The sequence below is a fragment of the Lithobates pipiens genome, unplaced genomic scaffold (assembly GCF_037356315.1).
Source record: "Lithobates pipiens isolate NorthernLeopardFrog02 unplaced genomic scaffold, aLitPip1_a1.2 Scaffold_3, whole genome shotgun sequence".
Taxonomy (NCBI): domain Eukaryota; kingdom Metazoa; phylum Chordata; class Amphibia; order Anura; family Ranidae; genus Lithobates; species Lithobates pipiens.
The window spans coordinates 267,497,400-267,516,763 of NW_027507790.1; the positions used below are offsets into that span (position 1 = coordinate 267,497,400).

The window sequence follows — 19,364 nt, forward strand, 5'->3', positions numbered from 1 at the left end:
CTAGTTAATATGCATAGCATACTAGCTCATTATATAATACTCACCTGAGATCGAAGCCCCCGCTGCGGTGCCGGTATACAGCACCGGCCGGGAGCATTTCTCCCTGGAGTTACTTCTGCGTATTGCGGCTCCGCCACTGTGATTGGCCAGAGCGGCGATGACGACATCCCGTGCATGCACACCGGAGCCACCAGTAACGGCACACTCACTGAAGCAAATGGCACGTACACGCCATTGCTTCAGTGCGCATGTGCCGATGATGTAGACACAGGAGATAACTGGGGTAGCTACAGGCAAGCCTTATTATAGGCTTACCTGTAGCTAAAAGCAGATTGTAAGGGTTTACAACCACTCCCCTCCCCCCCTTCCTGCCCAGGACAGTTTTCAGCTTTCAGCCCTGTTACACTGACAATTGCGTGGTCATACAACACTATACCCAAAACTAAATTTTTTTTTTATAATTCAATTCCTACAAATAGAGCTTTCATTTGGTGGTAGTTGATCACCTCTGGGGTTTTTATTTTTTGCTAAAAAAAAAGATTTTTTTGAAAAAAAAGTTTTGCTTTGTTTCTGTTAAAAAAAAAAAAAAAGGGGGGTTTTCTCCTTCACCGACGGGCTCTAATATGTAGAAGTGATGGGTACTGATAGGCAGGACTAATGGGCAGCACTGATGATGAGGTACTGACAGGTTTTATTGAAGGGCAATGATTGGCACTGAGGCAGGCACCAACAGGCATTTTGGAATAGGGCACTGACTGGCAGCTGATTGGTACGGTATGGGGAACATCTGATGGGGCTGTTCTGATTATCAGCACAACCCCCCCAACATGGAGAGCCATCAATTGGCTCTCCCTGTCAGCGTGAACCAAGGAAAGCCATTTACCAGCACTTCCTGGTTCATGCTGTAATTGGTCACAGCTGATCACATGGTAAGGAGCCTGTCAGAGGCTTCTTACTACAATCGGAGATGCAGTGTGTCAGAGTGACACACAGCACCACCGATCACCTCACTCTACACGCCGCCATGTTATCCTGCTGGACGTCCCATGACGCCCAGTCAGGATAACTGAGCCATCATTCTGCTATAGGCTGGGTGGGAAGTGGTTCAAGAAGTATCGTTTAGCTGTACGTCTCCTACGGATCACAGGAGTGCAATTCGTTCTGCGCTCTCTGCTGACGTTACGGATTTTCAGTCCAGGCCCCGCGTCATCACGTCAAAGTCTGGATCCGCTAGATCCATGGACTGACACCCATCTCAGCGAGCCGCTGAGAGCCTGGAGATGGCTGCTCCATCCCTCCATACCTCAGGGCTCCAATGAACGAGGAGGGAGAAGAGCAAAGATGCAGTGACCGACAGTCTGCAGCTCTCTGCCCATAGAGCTCTGAAAACCGAGCGATCAGCGATGTTCAAATCCTCAGTGTAGAGGAGCCGAGGGACAGATGCTGGCATTGGTCTGATGCAGCATCCACAGAAGTATAACTCTTAAAAAGAAAAAAAAAAACAAAAACCCTTTACTTCGGCTTTAAAGTCTCTTAATAAAATTTTTCAAAAAGTGCACCCTCCTGCAGGTTTAAGTGATAACGTACAGCACACACTAGTATATTATGAGACTTGCCTGCTAACAGAGCCCTCCAGTGCTGGGCTGTCATGGCTCTCCCTGGTGGTCCCCGGCGCTTCCATGTTAGCCCGGTCTTTTTTTCAGGTTTACGAATCTTCGGCGGCAGTGACGTCACTCCCATGCAGCACAGAGAGTGGCCATAAATGCGATCTGATCATACACGACTGAAATCGCAATACTGCTGACAGACACACACGGGGGTGGGGGTGAGTGGTGTTACTGTTACAACAGAAGAGATCTATAGGGTCACTTCTGTTGTAGCCACTTCTAGTCCAAGCCAAGTCTGGCATTCCTCTGCTACATGTAAAATAAGACTTTTTGTTTGCTACAAAAATTAAAATCCAAAACACATATATACATACACACACATATATATATATATTTTAGCAGAGACCCTAAGGAATAAAATGGAAAATGGCTAGCGTCGCAATTTTTTTTTTTTATGTCACATAGTATTTGCACAGCAATTTTCAAACTAGATTTTTTTTGGAAAAGAAAAAAAAAAAACTTTCATGAATTAAAAAAGCAAAAACACAATATTTACCCCAATTTTTTTTTTGTATATTGTGAAAGATATTACGCTGAGGAAATCGATACTGAACATGTCATGCTTTAAAATTGCTCACACTCGTAGGACACCAAACTTTGGTACTTAAAAAACCTCCATAGGTGACGATTTGAACTTTTTTTTTTTTTTTTTACAGATTACCAGTTTAAAGTTACAGAGGAGGTCTTGTACTAGAGTTACTGCTCTGACGTTCGCAGCTCTACTTCACATGTAGTTTAAGCACCGTTTACAGAAGCGGACGTGACCTACGTATGCGTTTGCTTCCCTTTAATTTTTTGATCACTTTTATTCCTATCACAAGGAATGTAAACATCCCTTGTAATAGGGATAGAGCACGACAGGTCCTCTTTACTAAGAGATCTGGAGTCTACAAATCCCCAAATCTCTCCTTTATGCTGGAAAGGGGGAAAAAAATAAAATCAATCTAGCTTTCCAGCTAAAAAAAAATAAAATAAAAATCCAATGTTTACATCTGCCAGTGCCAGAAGCGATGTCATGACATCTTTCAGCCTCTGAGGGTCATAGAGGACAAAGACCATCTTACATCCCCTCCTGCAAAAGCAATCAAGCAGCTAAACAGCTGCTATGATGGCTTTTACGTGTGAGAGGGTATCCCCTGCTGCAGCCATCATTCAGATATCACCACTTAACCTTGGGTGGACATCGTATGATGTCCTGGTGTTTAGGTGGTTAACCACTTACTGGCCAGCCTCCGCAGTTATACTGCGGCAGGTTGACTCGGCTGCGCAAATCACAGTAGGTGTACGTTGGGCTCGTACACGGTGCTTTGTGGGCACGTGCGTGCTCCCATTGGCCAGCGGGGGGAGCCATTCAGCTGGTCTGACAGGTTCAATGTCCGTTCCGGCCATCCACGATTGTTCCCTGCAGTGACAGAATGGGGATCTGCCTGTGTAAGAAAGGCAAATCGCCCTTCTGACAGGCGAGACACCACAGATCCCTTCTTTCTGCTATGCCCCATTGAGCCCATCCCCCCCCCATACAGTTAAAACACACAGTGGAGGGAACACATTTAACCCCTTGATCGACAGTTAACCCCTTCCCTGCCAGTGACATTAGTACAATAACCGTGAATATTTTTAGTACAGATTACTATAATTTCACTGGTTCCCAAAAAATGTGTTAAGCGTCCATTAGGTGTTGGATCTGTCCGCAATGATGCAGTCCCAGTAAAATAGCAGATCACCACCATTACTAGTAAAAAAAAAAAAAAAAAAAAAAATGGCATAAATCTACCCATTTTGTAGGGATTTTTACAAAAAATATGTAGCAGAATACAAATTGGTCTAAATTGATTAAAAAAAAGGTTTTTTTTTATTACATTTTTTGGAAATGTTTTATAGCAGAAAGAAAAAATTGATTTTTTTTTAAAAAAAAATTGTTTTTGTTTATAGTGTTAAAAAAAAAAAATTAAAAGAAACGCAGGTGGTGATCAAATGCCACCAAAAGAAAGCTCTACTTGTGGGATAAAAAAAGGACAATTTTGTTTGGGTACAGCAAGCAACACATGCCGCATCGCAAAAAATTGGCCTGGTCATTAAGGGGGTAAATTCTCTTCGGGCTGAAGTGGTTAAAGACCCTGCCTGTCAGCAGATTTTTTAAATTTTTTTTTTATGCTTGGGTTTGCTACCACTTTAAAACCAAAGCTGTGCAGGACTTACAGCACCAGACAACTCACAACCACTTATTAGCTTCTCAGCTACCAGGAATTTTGGAAGGGAGATATTGAAGTTCAAGTTTCCAGGTCAGTGTTTAGTCTTCCGTACTTCGTAGGTTTGTTATTCCTGCTGTCTTATTTATTTATTTATTTAAGGCTGGTGGGGACCACTAAAAACAAGATGGCATGAACATAGCAAAAATATCTTACCACTGGAGTTAGAAGCCAGCGGACAACACTAACCGCATTCCAGTCGAAGTTTTGAACTGCAGCCTTCTCTATGGAGCCAGTTCAAATATTTGCAGGCCGGCCGCAATGCGTTTTTTTCAGTCCAGGTCAGGTGCGATTTTAAGTAAAAATTAACACTTGAACCAGTGAGCAATACCACACCAGATTCCTTTGAAAAAAAAAAAAAAAAACACAGGGAGACGACCCCACACGTGTGAACCATTCTGAACATCACAAAAAACTGAATTTTGCTTGTGGTTTTTAAATACATGGAAGGGTAAGAACCTCTGTCAAGAAAATTAAGTCCTGCTAGATCACTTCAAGCTGGCCCCTTTTTACAGATATAGCTATGTAAAACATTAAAATCCAGAAATACACAGTCTCACCCAGCCCTGCACGTGCTCAGCCGGCCGTCTCACCCAGCCCTGCACGTGCTCAGCAGGCCACCTCACCCAGCCCTGCACGTGCTCAGCCGGCCGTCTCACCCAGCCCTGCACGTGCTCAGCCGGCCGTCTCACCCAGCCCTGCACGTGCTCAGCCGGCCGTCTCACCCAGCCCTGCACACGCTCAGCCGGCCGTCTCACCCAGCCCTGCACACGCTCAGCCGGCCGTCTCACCCAGCCCTGCACGCGCTCAGCCGGCCGTCTCACCCAGCCCTGCACGCGCTCAGCCGGCCGTCTCACCCAGCCCTGCACGCGCTCAGCCGGCCGTCTCACCCAGCCCTGCACGCGCTCAGCCGGCCGTCTCACCCAGCCCTGCACGCGCTCAGCCGGCCGTCTCACCCAGCCCTGCACGCGCTCAGCCGGCCGTCTCACCCAGCCCTGCACGCGCTCAGCCGGCCGTCTCACCCAGCCCTGCACGCGCTCAGCCGGCCGTCTCACCCAGCCCTGCACGCGCTCAGCCGGCCGTCTCACCCAGCCCTGCACGCGCTCAGCCGGCCGTCTCACCCAGCCCTGCACGCGCTCAGCCGGCCGTCTCACCCAGCCCTGCACGCGCTCAGCCGGCCGTCTCACCCAGCCCTGCACGCGCTCAGCCGGCCGTCTCACCCAGCCCTGCACGCGCTCAGCCGGCCGTCTCACCCAGCCCTGCACGCGCTCAGCCGGCCGTCTCACCCAGCCCTGCACGCGCTCAGCCGGCCGTCTCACCCAGCCCTGCACGCGCTCAGCCGGCCGTCTCACCCAGCCCTGCACGCGCTCAGCCGGCCGTCTCACCCAGCCCTGCACGCGCTCAGCCGGCCGTCTCACCCAGCCCTGCACGCGCTCAGCCGGCCGTCTCACCCAGCCCTGCACGCGCTCAGCCGGCCGTCTCACCCAGCCCTGCACGCGCTCAGCCGGCCGTCTCACCCAGCCCTGCACGCGCTCAGCCGGCCGTCTCACCCAGCCCTGCACGCGCTCAGCCGGCCGTCTCACCCAGCCCTGCACGCGCTCAGCCGGCCGTCTCACCCAGCCCTGCACGCGCTCAGCCGGCCGTCTCACCCAGCCCTGCACGCGCTCAGCCGGCCGTCTCACCCAGCCCTGCACGCGCTCAGCAGGCCGTCTCACCCAGCCCTGCACGCGCTCAGCAGGCCGTCTCACCCAGCCCTGCACGCGCTCAGCAGGCCGTCTCACCCAGCCCTGCACGCGCTCAGCAGGCCGTCTCACCCAGCCCTGCACGCGCTCAGCCGGCCGTCTCACCCAGCCCTGCACGCGCTCAGCCGGCCGTCTCACCCAGCCCTGCACCTGCTCAGCCGGCCGTCTCACCCAGCCCTGCACCTGCTCAGCCGGCCATCTCACCCAGGCCTGCACATGCTCATCCGGCTGTCTCAGCGAGAAGAAACTGGAGCAATGCTGGAGGCAAGTCCATCAAGACTTCTCCAGAGCCCCTGCCATCCTCTGGAACTCCCTGCCACAGTCTGTCCGATCAGCCCCTACCCTGTCCACCTTTAGGAGATCCCTGAAAACTCTTTTATTCAGGGAAGCTTATCCCACACCCACCTAACAACTGTCCCCGAGCCACCCCCCATTAAATCATTCTCTGCAGCTATTAGCTTTTGTACCACCACCCCTCCTTTTAGAATGTAAGCTCTACGAGCAGGGCCCTCCTGTACCTTTTGTATTGAACTGTACTGTAATTGTGTTGTCCCCCCATTCACATTGCAAAGCGCTACGTAAACTGTTGGTGCTGTATAAATCTTGTATAATAATAAAGACATGGATGAGCATATCTCAGTTAATGTGTGTGTAAAAGCAGGCATCCCAATACTTTTGGCAATATAGTGAATGTGTAATCCTAAACTGTCAGACTACACATACTATAGAAAATAAGGAGACTGGGACAATGCTACAGGTTTGGTTGAAAACTGGAAAATGCCACTTCTATCACCCCCTTACAAGCAGTTCAATGCTCCCACTAGATTGCTGGGATCCAAGGGCTACATTAAGTCTTCTGGACGCAAAAGGTCTAACCACATGCTATTGAAAAGTAGAAAATATGTTTGGACTGGCATGGTAGAGCACTGCCTCCTTTGCCCTACCCTTCCACACATGGTAAGCGCAATGGCTGCTGCAAAGCAGGTGCACTTTGAGCCAAATAGGTGGGTGAACAGTAGAGGTCTACCTCTAAAATTAGGGTAAAGCGCAAACTTCATCGAAAGTGGTCCAAACAAACAGAAATATTGGGGGGGAGGGGACCAAAAAAAATAAAAACAGATTAACTGCAGATGATCCTTCGATTTTATTTAAAATAAAAAAAAGAAAAAAAGAAAAGTGATGCTATGATAGTGATAGGGGACCACCATTCTTTAATATAAACATTCATATTTGAACGTCCTATGATGGAAAAATAATATTAATAAAATAAGCGAAGGAGAGAGAGAAAAAAAAAAGTAGTAGTGGACAGAAACTTCACAAGTCGTCTGTCAGTAACATTTATCGGACTTAAATAAGGAGGGGCGAATCCAAGTTTCTCTTTTTTTAAAATGGCACTTTTCTTACAAACCAATGAGCTTAAAACAAAAGAAAATATATATAATATATATATATTTTTGCACGGATGCAGGTGTTAAGTCAAATGCCCCCTAAAAGAAAACAAAAAAATAAAAACAAAAAAACGGCTGCAAAATGCAGAAAAACCACATTTAGGCTCTATTACATTTACAAATACATACATAAATATATTACATACACCGGCAAACCAAAAAGAAAGCGGGTATAAGTTTTACACTAAGGATGTGTTTTGTAGATTTTTCCCGCACAGACGTTTTGGCTGATCACAGTTGTATCTTCCATAAAGTATTCAGAACTAATGGTGGCGTCCAGGAATGGGCTTCTAGCGTCATCTTCCTCGAGGGCGGCGGCGGTGGTGGGATACCTCAGTTTGTCCAGTAGGGAGAACTGGTGTAGGCGGTCTTGTTGGCCTGAGTCTTCTGCTGCATGGAGTTAGGCTGACTGCGCTGGCCGGAGCCACCCTGCAACGGAAAGCCAAAGGAGTTAGAAAACAGGACTCAGAAAATGAGAACGACGCTGGGAAAGAGTCACTATATCACCAATACAGCCAACAGGAAGACTGCACCTGTGGACTATATTCCTGAAAGACTTGGTTCCCCCCTTCTCTCCAACTTTTGGAGGTTTGGTTTATTTTTTGGGGATCAGGAACCCGCTCCCACTTGCAGGAGATTGGAACGGAAGTTCCCGCCCCGCCCCTCCCAAACTTCTGGGACATATCAATGGTCCCAAAAGGCTGCGAGCCCATTCACAAAGCGCAGCACGACTCACACACGTGCAATAGGATGCCGGCTGTGAAACCGCAAGAAACGACAGCCGGCTTCCCTAAGTAATTATGACGACACCACAAAGAACCCAGATGAGGACAGTGCTGGATCCTTGAATAGGCAAGTGTCTTTTTTTAAAAGTCAGCAGCTACTGTATTTTTTTTAAAGACCAGACATCCTCTATAAGTCTTTTAGAAGAGTTCTTTCACTCTCTCTCAGGGGATTTCTGTGATACCACCATATACTTATTTGCTTGGGATGATGGTAGCTTAGATCCGGATCCACCATATTGGATAGACCAGTCAGGCTTCCATTTTGTGGCTTTTTTTGGCTCAAGGATCCTCTTTGATTTGTACATCATGGCCCATGGCATATGCCATCTCCCATCCAATATCCCCTGTTCAATAAAGTTACGATGATCAGCCCACAGGTGGCCTCTGTGTGTTTCGGCTGTATTGAGCCGTTTTGTCCCTGAGCTTTTCCATGTTTTTCTTTATTGGAAACCATTTTTTGTCTAATCACTGATTAATACGTATTTGCATGACCCTCTTACAAGATAGTGAGATCCCTCTCCTCTTTGTAACCACTGTACCCCATATGTGTCCTGAGGAAGTGTACAACGAAAAGCGTAGACGCATTAGGGCTCACGTCATGTATCGATTTTTATCTGTGTATGTGATTATTATTTCTTTTATGTCTCTGGTCGTTATACTTTGTATTTTTTTTCAATAAATATTAAGTATTTTTTTTTGTACTCCCAGTGTTTGTTTGTGCCTTTAAAGTCTGACCATAGGTTTTCTTTGAATTACTTTTTTTCTTTATTTCCCCAATATTAGCGGATGAGGCAATGCGAGTGCTTTTTCTTTATTCATACAGCCAAGTTTTGGTGTACTTCTCCTGTCAATCATAAGAGTGTGGTTCGTTCTGCGCTCCTGTGACACATTTTTAGCAGATCATATGGTTGGAATACGCTCACATACCTGGCTAAACCCTCTCAGCAAGCTGCTGAGAGCCTAAGTACAGCCCAGTGCTCCAGTGAGCGGGAGGGGGGCAGAGCAGTAAGCTGGTGACTGATGGTCAGCAGCTCTCTGCTCAGGGAGCTGCGAGAACTGAGCGATCAGCGGTTTGATAGTTCTCAGTGTTCAAGCCGGTGGGGGGGACTGATGCAGCATCCACCTGGTAAGTATGACTTATAAGAAAAAAAAAAGAAGAAGAAAAGAAGATTCCCATACTTCTGTTTTAAGGCTGTTGAAAGCATTTTATTTTTGTTCAATAAGTGCTAAAAAAAAACTTCCTGCTGATCCTGCTGGAAATCTTGTGAACTTCTGTGCTGACTGCCAGTTATTATTACCAACTTTCCCTGTGGGCTATAAAACGCCTCCCCTGAGTTATGAAGACATTTTTTGGGGGGGGGGGGGGGGGGGGGGATTGTGTGACCCTAAATCATTTTATGTCCTAGGGTGAAATAGTTGCTCTCTCCCAATAGGGTCACTTTTTTGGTCTACAAATAGAATGAACAAAATGAGCATCAGGTGACAACAACTATTAAAAATAAGGACCAAAGAGGCTGGGACGCACTAATATGGATAGAATCTGATGTACCTATTCTGCTTACTGTGCATGTTTATTAGATATTCCATTGTACAAGACACAAAATGATGAGGTAGATTGGGCTCATTCAGCAGGTACATGCAGTGATCATGTGACTAGATGTTTATTTTGTACGGTTTGTGCGTTTCTCACCTGTCCATCCTGCTGGAGGTGGTGATGGAGCAGCTGGGAGTGAGGCTGCTGATGAGCAGGTAGAATATGAAGGAAGGGAGCTGGGGCATAGCCGGCAGCAGCACCTGGGTTCAGGGGCCCCGTTGAGCCAAGAGCAGAGGGGAGGCTGAAGGGTGGTGGTGTAGCCGCATGGAATCCCTGCTTGTCAAATGTCTGAAAGGCATAAGAGTGAACTGATTTAAAAACCTCCTGAGATACACCGAGCACGGCACAATCAAAGACTTGTACTCACCTGAGTCTTGTTGTAGACTGACCCGCTGATGTCAGGCACGCCCGTGTTACTGGAGCTCACCGACACTCCTGTGCAGACAGAAACACATGTCACATACTGACCCCAGCTAATACCCGATGTATCAAGTAACTGACCATATATCTTTGTATAAATTCCTGTTTCCATGTGGGCTAAATCATTTATTGTTAACAACCCGGCCTAAAAAGTAACTATGGTGCTCAAATGCAGCATCTTGTGGCACCTCTAATTACCACGTGTCTGAACCTCATCATATATCTAATAAATACCAAAGACTCATTGGGCAGTAAAGTTTCTGGCATCTGACACGAAGGCCTCTTTCACACGGGGCGGATCCATGATGATCTGCCCCGTGGACATCCGTTTGCTCAGCGGGGATCTCGCTGTCGATCCCCGCTGAGTGGGAAGAGGACAGGTCGGTCTCTGCACACTGCGCAGGGATGGACCTGTCAGAGAGCTGCTCTCCCCTATGGGAGATCGGATGACGCCGGACCACAGAGTCTGTCGTCACCCGTTCCGATGATGGATGGAAAAGTAGGTTTTTCCTCCGTCACACTTTTTCGGATCGGAGCGGGTCAGCGGACATGTCACCGCTGACATCCGATGCTCCATAGAGCTCTATGGAGCATCCGTTCAGGTCCGCCTGTCAGTTTTTTTTAGGCGAACCTGAACGGATGCTCCATAGACCTCTATGGAGCGTCGGACGTCAGCAGTGACATGTCCGCTGACATCCGACCTGATCGTTCGTGTGAAACAGGCCTTAAATGACAGGTTGGACCCACAAGGGGGAAAAATACACTTTAATGTATTTTAATGCACAAAAAAACAATACAATATCCAATTGTTTGGTAAAATATAAAATGATATCAGGCCAAGTAAATGGATACCAAACATGTCCCACTTGAAAATTGCGTCTGCCCATGGAACGGTGCTAAATTACAGTACCTAAAAATCTCTATAGGCAAGGCTTAACAAGTTACCATTGTAGGTTCCATTCACACTTGTGCAACTTGTCCTGCAACTTGGGACTGCAAAGTCGCATGACAAGTTGTACCCCCTGATTTCCAATGAGTTCCATTCATATCTGTGCGACTTCAAGTCGCAGGGAATTCAAAGTAGTCCCTGCACTACTTTGGTCCTACCTTAGTGCGACTTGAGGTCCATAGACCTCAAGATTACTCGGCATCGTTTCAAGTCGCATCAAAATCACGCAACTTTCAGGTCACACAAGTGTGAAAGAGGCCTTAGAGCAGCGTTTCTCAACCCCAGTCCTCACGGCGCCCCAACAGGTCATGTTTTCAGACTTTGCATCATTTTACACAGGTGATTTGATCAGTTTCACTGCCTTAGTAATTACCACAGCCGTTTCAGGGAAATCCTTAAAACATGACCCGTTGGGGCGCCTTGAGGACTGGAGTTGAGAAACACTGCCTTAGAGTCAAGGAGGTCTGGCACTAAAATGTTTGCTCTTGTGCTGACGTTCACAGCGATACCTCACATGTGTGGTGCGATCGCCGTTTACATATACCTTTAACTTTTTTTTTTAAACTTTATTACTATTACAAAGGATGAACAACATCCCATGTAATAGCATGGGCCATGACATGTCTTTGTGGAGAGATCTGGGATCTGGGGTTTAAGATCTCTCCTTTGGCCCCCCAATACAGCCGGGATCAGACACAGATCGGTTTTACTGTTAATGGTCAGGTAAACAAAGAACAGAAACAGGAAGTGATGACATCCTTGTCACTTCCTGTTTGACATAAAGAGGGAGGAACAACATCTGTGTGCCAAGAGCTGGATGTCGCCAGTCGCATCTTTACCAGGCTCCCTGATCGCACAGGAGAGCCCTGTAAAGGCAGCAGCTCGTTAGCCGCTCAGATTACTTTTATCATTTACAGAAATGCCGACCATAAAGAATAGAGAGATAACACCCTTTACGTCCAAGGAGGTTTATAAAACTTACGTCAGACGGGAAATGGTTAAGGGGAACCTATCAAGGTGACTTGTTCCCCTCACTGCTGAAGCTCCCATTCAGCGCTGTAAGTGTATCTTACAGAAATGCTGCTAGATTCAGGGATGAACCTGGCAGTGACAGCTGCACCTTAAATGGCATAATGTCTGGGAGCTTGGCAGCAGAGATCATTACAGGAGCCTTGTTTCAGACAAACACCACCAATCCTGAAAGACCCAATCTAAGACCAGAGTACTTTTTCTTCATTTTCTGCATATTCATCAGTTAAAGGACAGTGGCCTCTGGTCTAAGGACACAGCAAGGTAAATAAATAGGTTACAATCATTAATGCCATTAGATGCCATGAAATTACTTTTTTTTAGAGTTACAATCATTGGGCAAATTTTGTTTCGATTCTACAGGCAATTTTTTTCAAATGTTCAGAACCCTGAGCATTCCCTCTTTAGATGTGCTGGTGACTGATCAATGGGCTGCAGAGACAAAATTTACCTTTTCCTGGACCAGTACCAGCAGACTTGCTTTGTGCTTGAGCCGAGCCGCTGTATCCTCCTTTGCTGTAATCTGCAGCGGTCGTCCCCTGGGCTAGGTCATCGTAGCCTATGGGAAAAGAGACTAAATCACATACACATGAAGTGAACCAATCAGTGAAGACAGGGAGGTTAGAGGGAGCTGACCAATAGATGGTTACCTGCACCGTAGCTGTGCTGCCCATACCCTCCGGCCTGCTGGAAGGGAGTGGACGCCGTGTTTAAGTTTACTCCGTGGGTTTTGGCTGATGCAGGAGGTACCTAGGTAAGATGCAATAAAACAATGCAATAAATTGGGGGGAGGGGATGGTTATAGAGAAAAGGAGGCAATAACACAGATTTCCTCTCGTGATCTAAAACCAACCTATCACTGCTTTTAAAAATACATGTGATTTATTTTACCCATCAGATTACCTGTTTAGACCACAAAGGAACCACATATGCCTTTTCTACGGCAAGTACCCTTTAACCGCTTGCCTACCGGGGATCAGCAGATCCCGGCAAATTACCGTATTTATCTGCGTATAACATCATTTTAAGAGGGAAGTTTCCGGGGAAAAAAACGTAAATTTTAAATAAGGAACTTTGAAGCAAAATAAAGGTCAGTGCCCATCGGCAGCCTCACCAGTGCCAGCAATGCGGCAGCCTCACCAGTGCCATCAGTGCAGCCTGATCAATGACCATCTGCAGCCTAGAGGGGACAGGGAGGGGGGCGGGACGAGCGACGACAGATTACATACAGTGAGAATTTCCTATGATAGACAGAACGGAGGTCCAATGGCAGCTCAGGAGACAGGACTTCCCATTACAGAGGCCATCAAGTAAATAGGAGATTCTCACTGTATGTAAACTGATGGCGCTCGAGCCGCCCCCTCCGGGGCAGCTAAAATTGAAGTATCGGCGTATAACATGCACACGCTATTTGCGCCCAATTTTCATGGTGAAAAAAAAAAATTGTGTTATATGCCAATACAGTATTTATGTCTGGAACCTGCCGATCGGCTGAGCAAATGACAAACTAGAGTCCTCTGTTGCTCAACACCACAAGGCTCTCTCAGCGATGATGTGGCTATTTTATTTTCTCCTTGCAAAGTAGGGAGTAAAAACAAATCACATCACTTGGTAAACGTGGCACATACCACAAACATTACATTTGTTATGCACACAGTTAATCTTTTGATTGTCTCTAGATGTTAACCCCTTCCCAGCCAGTGTCATTAGTACAGTGACAGTGTCTAGTACCGGTATTAGTCTCACTGGTGATGTCTGTCATTTAGTCAGCTTCCATTTTTTTTTTGTCAGTTAGTGTCAGATCACATGCCCGATTATCATAGTCCCACTGATCATTGCCATTACAGTATGAAAAAAAATTCAATATGGGGGGGGGGGGGGGGGAATTGGTGTCTGCACCGATTCTCTCCCCCCCCCCACCTAAGTTTTTGTGTTATTCATATTCTCTGAAAAAAGGTCAAGAAATCAAATTCTGCCAGGGTATGTAAAGGTCCATGCTTTGTGGTAAGAGTACATCTTAAAGCGGAGGTCCACCCTAAAGTGGACCTTCCGCTCATTGGAACCCCCCCCCCCCCTCCGGCGCCGCAATTGGCACCTTTCAGGGGGGAGGGGGGTGCAGGTACCTGTACAGTACAGGTATCTGCACCCACTTCCGGCGTAGATTCTGCAGAATCTACGCCCCTTTCCGAAGGTCCCCCGCTGCTTGCTGGGAAACACACAGATCCCAGAGACAGCGGGACCATCCTTATTGCGCAGCGCGACTCGCGCATGCGCAGTGGGGAACCGGGAAATGAAGCCGAAAGGCTCCACTTCCTGATTACCATACCCAAGATGGCGGCGGCAGCACCCGAGAGACGATTGAGAGATCGGCTTCGGGTGCCGACATCGCGGGCGCGCTGGGCGGGTAAGTGTCATTATTTTAAAAGTCAGCAGCTGCAGTATTTGTAGCTGCTGGCTTTAACCACTTCAGGACCGCCGTATTGCCAATGTACGTCAGCACAATGGCACAGGCAGGCACAATCACGTATATGTACGTGATTGCCTTCCAGCGGGTGGGGGGTCCGATCGGACCCCCTCCCGCTGGTTACGGCGGTCCGGTTCGCTCCAGGAGAGCTCCGTGATGAGGGGATGGCCGTTGGTTTTCGGCCACCCCCTCTGGATCGCTCCTGGCCAATGAGAAGCTTCCTCCCACTGTGTATTGTTTACACAGGAAGGAGGAAGTGATGTCATTCTCCTCGGGGCGGTCTTTTTGACCGAACTACGAGGAGAAGACTAATAGTAAGTGTGCACCAACACTACACTGACATGTAGGTACACACAGGCACACAAACCCCCCCCCCGATCCCCCCCCCGCCCCCCCTCCCCCCCCCAGTCACAGTGTCACTGATTGCATTGATCATTTCTTTACTGATCAATGCATTCAACGTCAGTTGTGACAGTAAAAACTGTCAGGACAGTTAGTGTTAGGTCCAGGGTAGCCCCCTATCACCCCCCAATAAAGATTTAACCCCCTGATTGCCCCTAGAGTTAACCCTTTCACCCCCTTTTGCCAGTGTCACTAAGCGATCATTTTTCTGATCGCTGCATGTGTCGCTAGGTAGCTAGTTATTTTTTTAGGTTCACCGCCAGGTTTTTATATCGCTAGGTTCCCCGATATACTACCCAATAATGGTTTTAACCCCCTGATTGCCGCTAGTTAACCCTTTGACCCCCTTTTGCCAGTGTCACTAAGCGATCATTTTTCTGATCGCTGCATGTGTCGCTAGGTAGCTAGTTATTTTTTTAGGTTCACCGCCAGGTTTTTATAGCGCTAGGTACCCCGATATACTACCCAATAATGGTTTTAACCCCCTGATTGCCGCTAGTTAACCCTTTCACCCCCTTTTGCCAGTGTCACTAAGCGATCATTTTTCTGATCGCTGCATCCGTGTCGCTAGGTAGCTAGTTATTTTTTTAGGTTCACCGCCAGGTTTTTATAGCGCTAGGTACCCCGATATACTACCCAATAATGGTTTTAACCCCCTGATTGCCGCTAGTTAACCCTTTCACCCCCTTTTGCCAGTGTCACTAAGCGATCATTTTTCTGATCGCTGCATGTGTCGCTAGGTAGCTAGTTATTTTTTTAGGTTCACCGCCAGGTTTTTATAGCGCTAGGTACCCCGATATACTACCCAATAATGGTTTTAACCCCCTGATTGCCGCTAGTTAACCCTTTCACCCCCTTTTGCCAGTGTCACTAAGCGATCATTTTTCTGATCGCTGCATCCGTGTCGCTAGGTAGCTAGTTATTTTTTTAGGTTCACCGCCAGGTTTTTATAGCGCTAGGTACCCCGATATACTACCCAATAATGGTTTTAACCCCCTGATTGCCGCTAGTTAACCCTTTCACCCCCTTTTGCCAGTGTCACTAAGCGATCATTTTTCTGATCGCTGCATCAGTGTCCCTAGTGTCGCTAGGTAGCTAGTTATTTTTTTAGGTTCACCGCCAGGTTTTTATAGCGCTAGGTACCCCGATATACTACCCAATAATGGTTTTAACCCCGATTGCTGCTAGTTAACCCTTTCACCACTGATCACCATATAAGTGTTACGGGTGACTCTGGTTAGTTTGTTTTTTATAGCATCAGGGCACCCACCATTTATTACCCAATAAAGGTTTAACCCCCTGATCACCCGGCGGGTGATACCAATTAGGTTTTAGGGTCAGGGTCTGCGTCGCCCCAGGCAGCGCTAGGTTAGTGCCAGTACCGCTAACACCCACACGCAAAGCATACACCTCCCGTAGTGCTATAGAATCTGAACAGATCAATATCTGATCTGATCAGATCTATACTAGCGTCCCCAGCAGTTTAGGGTTCCAAAAAAAACGCATTGTTAGCGGGATCAGCCCAGATACCTGCTAGCACCTGCGTTTTGCCCCTCTGCCCAGCCCACCCAAGTGCAGTATCGATCGATCACTGTCACTTACAAAACACTAAACACATAACTGCAGCGATCGCAGAGTCAGGCCTGATCCCTGCCATCGCTAACAGGTTTTTTGGTAGCATTTTATATTTAAATCCGGAAGGCAGTGCTTGGTTTTCGGGGTCCCGTACGCGGCTAGGCTCCCAAAAAGTCCCCCACATGTGGTATCCCCGTACTCGGGAGAAGCAGCAGAATTTATTTTGGGGTGTAATTTGACTTCTGCCCATAGCATGTGTGAGCAATATATCATTTAGTGACAACTTTGTGCAAAAAAAAAAAAAAAAGTTTGTAATCTTCCCGCAACTTTTGGCAAAATATAAAATATTCCATGGACTCAACATGCCTCTCAGTAAATAGCTTGGGGTGTCTACTTTCCAAAATGGGGTCATTTGGGGGGGTTTTGTGCTATTTTGGCATTTTATGGCCTTCGAAACTGTGATAGGTAGTGAGGAGTTAAATCAAAAATTTGCACCCTTAGAAATCCTGAAGGTGGTGATTGGTTTTCGGGGTGCCGTGCGCGACTAGACTCCCAAAAAGTCCCACACATGTGGTATCCCCATACTCGGGAGAAGTAGCGGAATATATTTTGGGGTGCAATTCCACATATAACTATGGCATGTGTGAGCAATATATCATTTAGTGACAACTTTTTGTAAAAAAAATTTTTTATTTTTTTTTTGTCATTATTCAATCCCTTAGGACAAAAAAAATAAATATTCAATGGGCTCAACATACCCATCAGCAATTTCCTTGGGGTGTCTACTTTCCAAAATGGGGTCATTTTGGGGGGGATTTGTACTGCCCTGCCATTTTAGCACCTCAAGAAATGAGATCGGCAGTCATAAATTAAAAGCTGTGTAAATTCCAGAAAATGTACTCTAGTTTGTAGACGCTATAACTTTTGCGCAAACCAAAAAATATACGCTTATTGACATTTTTTTTTACTAAAGACATGTGGCTGAATAAATTTTGCCCTCAATGTATGACTAAAATTTAGTTTATTCGATTTTTCTTATAACAAAAAGAAGAAAATATCTTTTTTTTTCAAAATTTGCGGTCTTTTTCCATTTATATCGCAAAAAAAAAAATCGCAGAGGCAATCAAATACCATCAAAAGAAAGCTCTATTTGTGGGAAGAAAAGGACGCAAATTTCGTTTGGGTGCAATATTGCATGACCGCGCAATTACCAGTTAAAGCAGCGCAGTGCGAAATTGGAAAAAGACCTCTGGTCCTTAAGGTGTTTATTGGTCCGGGGCTGAAGTGGTTAAAAAAAAAAAAAAAAAAAAAAAAAAAAACGGCGGACTCCCGCTTTAACCTTTGAGTCCATGGCTTTCACAAGGTGGAGGATTCCCTTTTGAACCTACATTCACTAGCATTCCTATGATGGGTTTCTTTTGTTTGTTCCTTTGCCATCTGGCTTTTTGATTTTTAGCCATTGTGCTTTTGGACTTTAGATAAATTCATTTTTGTATGCTTTTTTTGCACATTTTCGATTTATCTCTATATATATATCTATCGATATATATCTATATCCATCTATATATCATTCGATTTTCTGAGCGCAACTTACTTATTCTTTTTCATAGGAGCTCATCTTACTAATAAAGTGAATAGGAAGCATTTTGTGATTGTTTGCTCCTGGGCAGGTCCCTGTAAATTAAGTATTTTCACTTCCACAGAGCACAGAATACTTACAAACATGGTGGGGCCATACTGGAAAGCGCTCGGTACACCTGGCATCCCAGCGTAGTAAGGTAAGCCTGTGTAGCTGTAGCCAGGTGGCAGGGTTGGGTTTAGGAACGGCTGCTGAGCTGTATGGTGAGTCTGTGTCTGATTCTGCTGTGGTTGTGCCAACGTCGTGGCAGGGGCCGGAGACGCAGAATCGGCACGGCCGAACTTTGCTACATCACCTGAGACAGGGAAAAGGTCAATAACTAAAAATTCATCCAAACACCTCCATTTATTACCTATATATAGCAAAATATACTGTACTCGGATTTTGTAAAGGAAACCTGTCAAACATGGTGGCTGCAACTGTGAACCTCTGCTTCTGAAAATACCAGTTGCCTGGCTGTCTAGCTACCTATCCAACTACAACATTTTGAGTCACTGAACAGAAACAAGTATGCAGATGAAGACCTATAACTGTGCTGATGTTCATTATGTGTTTACTGCAAACTTCAGCTTCAACACCACGAAGGTCATCTTTTGCATCCGCAGCGTTATCACAGGCTGTGAAGCAGGTCACTGGACCATCTGAAGTTAGACAGCTTTCTGATGCAGCGAAAATTAGGCGTTTGGAGTTGGCCTTTAACTCGACATACAATGTGCCCATTCTAAACCATCAGCCTGTTCCTGGCTTCATGAAAACCCTCCCAATGTCAGTGTATATCTATTAGGTGAATAACAAATGCAGCGGTTAAACACAAAACTAAAATTATAAAAAAAATAAACAGTAATGAAAAATAATCCCATGAATCACCAAAATCTCACACCCAGTGTCTCCCTTCCAAGTACTAACCAGGCCCACCCTTGCATAGTTTCCAAGATCGGGCACATTCAGGGTAGTGTGGCCATAGGCAATGTTTATCGTTAACAATATGTGTAAAAATGTTTTACATAAACCGTCATATCAGGGTAATATACAAAAACATAATTCAACAAAGTGCTTTAATCCAGATATTCATAGAGGCAACAGAAAATACACAACAGAAAGAGAGAGACAGCGAACGAGAGACATCGAGCGCGAGGAGGCAGAGAGCGAGGGGGGGGGGGGGGGGCAGAGAGAGCGAGGGGGGGGGGCAGAGAGAGCGAGGGGGGGGGGGGCAGAGAGAGCGAGGGGGGGGGCAGAGAGAGCGAGGGGGGGGGGGGCAGAGAGAGCGAGGGGGGGGGGGGCAGAGAGAGCGGAGCAGAGAGAGCGAGAGAGGGGGGGGCAGAGAGAGCGAGGGGCAGAGAGAGCGAGAGAGGGGGGGGCAGAGAGAGCGAGAGAGGGGGGGGCAGAGAGAGCGAGAGAGGG

General features: G+C 46.8%; 1 protein-coding gene across 16 annotated transcripts in view; it reads right to left on the minus strand.

Annotated features, from left to right (window-relative positions):
* Positions 1–6,783: 6,783 nt before the first annotated feature.
* The window catches only part of UBAP2 (ubiquitin associated protein 2), a 129,601-nt gene continuing 117,020 nt past the window's right edge, over positions 6,784–19,364 (minus strand). For 11 of the 16 annotated variants that reach the window (XM_077463128.1, XM_077463123.1, XM_077463127.1 and 8 more), the window contains exons 23-28: positions 18,044–18,258; positions 12,534–12,633; positions 12,335–12,457; positions 9,853–9,920; positions 9,582–9,773; positions 6,784–7,535 (exon numbers count right to left, since the gene is read on the minus strand). In XM_077463128.1, the coding sequence (XP_077319254.1) occupies positions 7,440–7,535; positions 9,582–9,773; positions 9,853–9,920; positions 12,335–12,457; positions 12,534–12,633; positions 18,044–18,258 (794 nt within the window). In that variant the 3' untranslated portion in view covers positions 6,784–7,439. The remainder of the gene's footprint in view (positions 7,536–9,581; positions 9,774–9,852; positions 9,921–12,334; positions 12,458–12,533; positions 12,634–18,043; positions 18,259–19,364) is intronic. The other 5 variants (XM_077463131.1, XM_077463129.1, XM_077463137.1 and 2 more) reach the window with 2 other exon arrangements.